At 34.6% G+C, this 6,202-nt stretch overlaps 1 protein-coding gene across 1 annotated transcript; it reads right to left on the bottom strand.

The window, feature by feature from the left end:
- Positions 1–3,512: 3,512 nt before the first annotated feature.
- Positions 3,513–5,633, bottom strand: LOC132171078 (rac-like GTP-binding protein RAC13). Its single transcript, XM_059582294.1, has 7 exons — positions 5,441–5,633; positions 4,865–4,952; positions 4,626–4,735; positions 4,443–4,506; positions 4,147–4,211; positions 3,983–4,048; positions 3,513–3,826 (listed from the first exon to the last, which is right to left on the bottom strand). The coding sequence occupies exons 1-7, from the start codon at positions 5,537–5,539 to the stop codon at positions 3,728–3,730; spliced, it is 591 nt and encodes a 196-aa protein (XP_059438277.1). The 5' UTR covers positions 5,540–5,633; the 3' UTR covers positions 3,513–3,727.
- Positions 5,634–6,202: the final 569 nt, after the last annotated feature.

The raw sequence follows: 6,202 nt of genomic DNA, 5'->3' as shown, positions 1-6,202 counted from the left end.
TTCTTTTTGTTTTAGAAGCTCAAGCTCCACTGCGCCAAGTGTGCTGTCCACCATTTATGCTGTGTCTTTTTTTCGGGGTTGATGAGGCTCTTTGGATCAAACTATTCAAAGTTTGATCTACGTCCCTCCATCAAACCTACCTCGACACGTGCCCTCCAACGCGTGCTCCGGCCTTGTCCACTTCCAATGGCTCCTACCGCTTTTGATTCCGGCAACCCGTTACAGATCGTGACTGGCACGCGCCTATGTGTGGTTTTTTCGTGCTCTGGCCATAATCCTCTGGCAGCCTTCCTTCGGCGGAGTTTTGTGGGTTTTTTATGCCTTTGCTTTATTTTTCCTAATTTTTCGATGTATTTTGTAGTCCTGATCTTTTGAGTTGAGAATGTGAATAATTTCCTAAAATACGAGTCGAGGAGGATGGATGTTGTTACCTATGTATCAGTTTGTTTGTCTGTCTGGAGTAGACCGATTTTTACAACTGAAAATTAGTCATAGGTTAGCGGATATTAATGTCATAGATTGGTCTTAAATGTAAGATTATTATGTATGTATCTATGATGTTGTAACCCCGTAACTTCGATTATGATTTTCTTATAATTTTATGCTCGTAATCCTTCTTCTATTAATGAGACCGGAATGATATATATATACATGATGAATATGTTATTGTGTCATCAAAATTTGAACCGCTGGATACCACAAAAAATATAAACCAAAAATTTGATTTTTTTAAATTTAAACTTTTATATACAATAAAACAAAATATAAAATATGAAATTGATTTTTTTTCATTAATCCTATTCCCAACACAAAAGGCAAAAATCAAAACAAGGGCTTTCTTTAAATGTTGAAGTGGCACATGATAATAATAAATGTTGATATTAGTATAATGCAAAGGGGAAATGGGTATGTGTGTCTTAGCCAAAATTGCGCCAACAGGAGTAACTAAATGAGAACGTGCAAGCACTAAATACACACCATGCTACAATTAATTGCAGCAAATTTCGTGCACATGCAAACTATATATATATATATATATATATATAATATCAACACTCGAAATTTCGTACTCATTGAAATTTTGATGGCCAAGCATAGTTTTAATACATCTTTGGCACAGAAAATTTGGAGAGAGAGAGTAACATATTTGTTCTACAAGTAATGCTCAATGCACTATTTTTTTTAAAAATTTATTATTATAGTAGGAAATAATTAGGGTGACGTGGCGGAGCGGTTATTTCTTGCGGCATCCTCCCTTACACCGTCCATGTAGTGGGCTAACCAACTATCGTGAGTCACCATGGCCAGTAGCTCGGATCCGGTCTCTAGAGCCACCACACAACTATTCAAAGTAAAACTAATTACTATATGATATGGGTTATAGAGATATGAGGCAATATTTAGGGCCATAATCGAGCTAAGTATTGAATGTTGAAAGTTCAATTTGTTTAATTTTGTTTCAAATACAAGCCGAACTTGAGCTTATCACTAGCCTAGATAATATATTCAGACTTGGTTCATTTATTTTTCGAACGAACTTGAACTTGTTCATGAACTACCTAATTAGCTTATTCATTCTTTATATGAAGTTAATATCATGAATGTTTATTTATTTTTTCATAAATTCATATAAATTATTAGTTAATTAGATAAATTAACTCGAATCTTTTTTTTGAACAGAAATCTGAGGATTTCATTGATTAAAGATCACGAGTAAAAAGCTCTTACAGCACAAAGCATAAACGTCTGCAAAAATCATAGCCACATGCTATGAGATTACAAAGTCATAAATATAAACAAAAATTCTTACAATCAAGTGCTATCTATGACTTCAATTCAATCATAGGTGCCAAATTTTTTAACAAAATTTATTTAAACCGGAATTAACTCGAATCTTAAACAATCTATATGGAAGTTTTATAGTAAGTATATACATTCATTATACCCCGGCCATATATACAAATACATACAAATGCACACATACATATATCTATATCAAGACTCACAATCACAATAATTCAAGCTATATTTTTATTCCATTAGAAAGATAATTATCTTTTCTCTTTTGAAATACTTAAGATGTTTGCATTACAAAGTTAAAAATAATACTATAAAAAATAATAAAAATAAAGTAATATCAATTTGTAAGAGTGATCGAGGCCGAGTTTATACAAGTTCAGCTCATTTAATAAACAAACCTAAATTTCTGTTCAAATTCGGTCCATTTATTAAATGAACCAAACTGATCAAGTTGAGTTTATGCGAGTCCAACTTAAGCTATTTATATATGAACAATTTGGTTTATTTACAGCTTTAGACGCAACAATATGAGTGGGAGTTAACTAAGGTGGTGAGAAAACGTTGATGGGTCAGAATAGACAAAAATAGAAGGCTGTGAAATATATTTTGAAGCTAATTTGAATCTGGCTAGACATTCTTCTGCAAAAGACCATAGAAATTACCAAATTGTTTAGTAAATTAAGTCTCGTTAAATTGATAATCATCTTGTGGGATAAATCAAATGGGTAAATGCGTAAACAAATACTTTATTTTAATCAGCAAATCATGGACACACACACCCTCTTGGGAAATTGTCGTCCTCCTAATTTTAAAAAAATACAAAACTTCCTTGAAGTTGGGTTAATGTTGCATTGACCCACTTATTTACTTTACATTATCCTAATAATAATAATAATAATAATAATAATAATAATAATAATAGATAAGTTAGAAAGATTACGTATTGTATTGGAATACTGAGTTGATGCTAGGAATGTCAATTCTATACAAGAAGAAAAAAGAAAGAACCTAGGAATGTCAAGTATTGGGAATAGCTTGAGATCCATTGGTTGGGAAGCTAAAGCTTAATATTAGAAGAAATGTTTAGTGCTTAAATATTATTATTAGTGCATAACATATATTCCAATTGATTGGGAATCTTTCTACCTGTCTATAAATGGGGGACAAAGTACGGCTTAAGGAAATATCACATACAAAAATGCATATGAAAAGTTGATGCCTTGATGTCCAACATGGTTGAGGGTAGGTATGGTTTATCAGTTACAAAATGAACAGGTTTTTTTAAAAAAAATAAATAAAAGTGATTTCAAAACACAGTTAATTAATAAAAAGACATTTTTAAAATGATATCAAGCATTTGGTAAAATTACGGTTCAGCCCTTAAAAACGGATCTCTTTGCCTACAATTTAAAAACATGAATTTTTCCAAGTGCCATTTTCTTAAACGTACTCCCAAAATGAAACATTTTCCGTGATTTTATTTAAAAACACACTTTGACCTGCGAAATCATAAGGTCAAATGGACGGTAAATAATCAAAACCACAAGAAGAATGTTTCGGATAGAGCCTATGGTGATTTTAAAAATCACATCATTTTTAAAAAGACACAAAAAATACTTCTAAAATTTCTCGGGTGGATGCGTTAACGTTGTCTGTACATCACTTGTACTTGTGATTCTCAAGAACAACGGCTCTTGTTTTGCCAAAAGGATCAATTTAATAAAACTCACATTGCAGCATAACAATTTTATATATTTTATGTGTATATATATATATATATATTGTCCCCCCCCTAGAGATTTCCATAGCTCCAGACAAAACTTTCGAGTGTAAAATTAATGACAAATCGCGAGAAACAAAAATGAACTACATAATTGACAGACAACGTTGGAGAAGAGGATTTGGGATCAACGCTGATTCTTTAGCATTAGAGGAAGGCGCATGTTCTTTGCTTCCGTGGCTTCCTCTTCGGTTTTGGTGGCCTCAATGCAACCTTTATTGCAGCATCAAATACAACCTTCACATTCTGCAGAACCAGAAACCAACACATAACTGAAATTCACTTTGTAATGAACAACATGTTTCAACATTGCTTTGATAAGATTTCATTAAGAACATATTTTCCTTAAATGATGTTTTTACGACATGATATTAATGAAGGAAGAAATAATAAGAAATTTACCTGCTGAGTTTTGGAACTGCATTCAATGTAAGTGACTGCACCGATCATTTTCTTCAACGCCTCACCCTGATCATCAATCTCATGATGTTAACCACAAACATATTTTGATATGTATAGCTTAATACTAAAAGGATCTGCACATGTTTTATCCATGGATGACATGCCTGAGCAGTTGTTATTGCCGTTGATCCAGGATGATCAGCCAAGGAATTCTTGTCTTCTCGCAAATCTGCACTTAAAAGTTGTCCATGATAAGTATGGTGATCATTATAAGGAAATCACAAAGGTGAGATGAACAATTATGAGCAGAACATGAAGAAGGTTTTGACAATATGTGAATTCTTCTTTCTACTCTGTTTCTTCTAAGCATTTATAGCTTGAATTCATGAATATCTTGGAAAAATTTGTGATAATGGCAACAAGATTTGAATGTAATGCTTCTGAAATTAAATTTTCTTACCAAGTTTGGTTCCCACAAGAACAATTGGCACATTGGGTGCGTAATGCTTTAGCTCAGGGATCCACTGATAGATCACATGAACCCAATTATCAAATCAAACTCTCGCAGGTTGTTGGATGATAATCTTAAGACAAAAATTATTCTCAAAAAAAAAAGAAAAATGGTGGCTAGAGATGAAAAAACCTTTTTAGACACGTTCTCATAACTGGCCTTGCTGACTAGTGAGAAGGCCAACAAAAACACATCAGCTCCTCTGTAACTGAGAGGCCTTAGCCTGTTGTAATCTTCCTGTCCTGTAATGCACCCCACAAATTATAGATTCCTAAAAATGCATGCAATCTTAATGTGATTGTAAAATTCATCTTATTTTCCTTTTAAAGGATAAAGAAATGAAACCAAAGCTGCATCAAAATCGGAATTACCTGCAGTATCCCATAGGCCAAGGTTCACTATACTACCATCTACCACCACATTGGCACTGAAGTTGTCGAACACAGTTGGAACGTAATCCTACAAAAAAAGAACAAGAAAATTGGTTTCATGATGATCACCATGATCACTGTTTTCTGTATATAAACCACAGGGGCTCAAGTAGTAAACCGCCCGGACGCGTCATGAAGTATTGAGTTTAAGATTCGATCTCTTTTTTAGTGCAAACAATTTTTTGGAGCTACGCCCATTGTAAAAAGCCTTAGCTTTATCCAAACCCATGTGGACGGAGGGCGCTTTTCAAGGTGTCGGACGAAGCCCCGATTCAGTAGCGGATGCAAAGGGGGGCGGCCAAGGGTGCACGCCCCCCAAAATTTTCTTTTAAAAAAAATTTTTTAGGTAATTTTTTTTTTTTTAGTTTTTTTATCCTAGTCCGTACTCTTCATTCTCCCGCCCCTCCTAATACGAATTCCTCCATCTCCCGCCACTCTTAATACGAATTTCTATATCCGCCACTGCCCCGATTATTAAAAAAAGAAAAGTTTCATGAGCACCAGAAGGAATCATACCGTTGGAAAGGTGTTACTGGTGTAGGAAATGAGCATGCAAGTCTTTCCCACAGCGCCATCCCCAACTGTGACACACTTGATAAACCTGGCAGTGCTCATTTCTGTAGCTAGGCCCCCCCTTATTGTGTTTCTCCCAAACCAAGAAGCATTATAAGAAGAAAATATGAGGAATTCTGAAGAGTGAGAGGAAATGAAAGGGGAAGGCAGGGGGAGTTAACCACCTATAACCCTATCACCCACTTTAGTTGAAATAAAATGATTGCTTTTGATGTAAGCTTTTCTTTCCTTTAGGTGCAAAGTAAGTTTGGTGGAAGTGTTAGTTGGTTTAAGTGTTGGAAAAGGGAGGGAAAGCGTGATGAAGAGAGAACAAATTGATTAGATAACCAACTCACTATGATGAGATTAGGAGCAATATGATCCAAAAGAGTCAACAAATGGTGATGACCTAAAAGGTAGGGTGTCACCATTGTTATCTGTTGGCTTTGTGCTTATCTGGGCTAAGCTAAGATTAGTTTGCTCTGGGCCCATTGACATTGACAAAGCTCAAAACAATTTTTCATGTGAAAGTTGCAAAGTGAAGGATGTTCCTCACCATCCCATAAACAAGTTGGTGATATCTGGCAACAGCAACTTCCGGGAGAGGCAACGGAGAATGAACTACGAGAAAGAGGTCGGATAGTATAGGTCGAGAAGGAGAAGTAAAAACACGAAAAATGTTTAAGGAAATAAAAAAGAAAAATCATTTTACGCAACTTTAGGTTT

The sequence above is a fragment of the Corylus avellana genome, chromosome ca2 (assembly GCF_901000735.1).
Source record: "Corylus avellana chromosome ca2, CavTom2PMs-1.0".
NCBI classification, from domain to species: Eukaryota; Viridiplantae; Streptophyta; class Magnoliopsida; order Fagales; family Betulaceae; genus Corylus; species Corylus avellana.
This window is presented reverse-complemented; position numbering and strand designations above follow the sequence as displayed.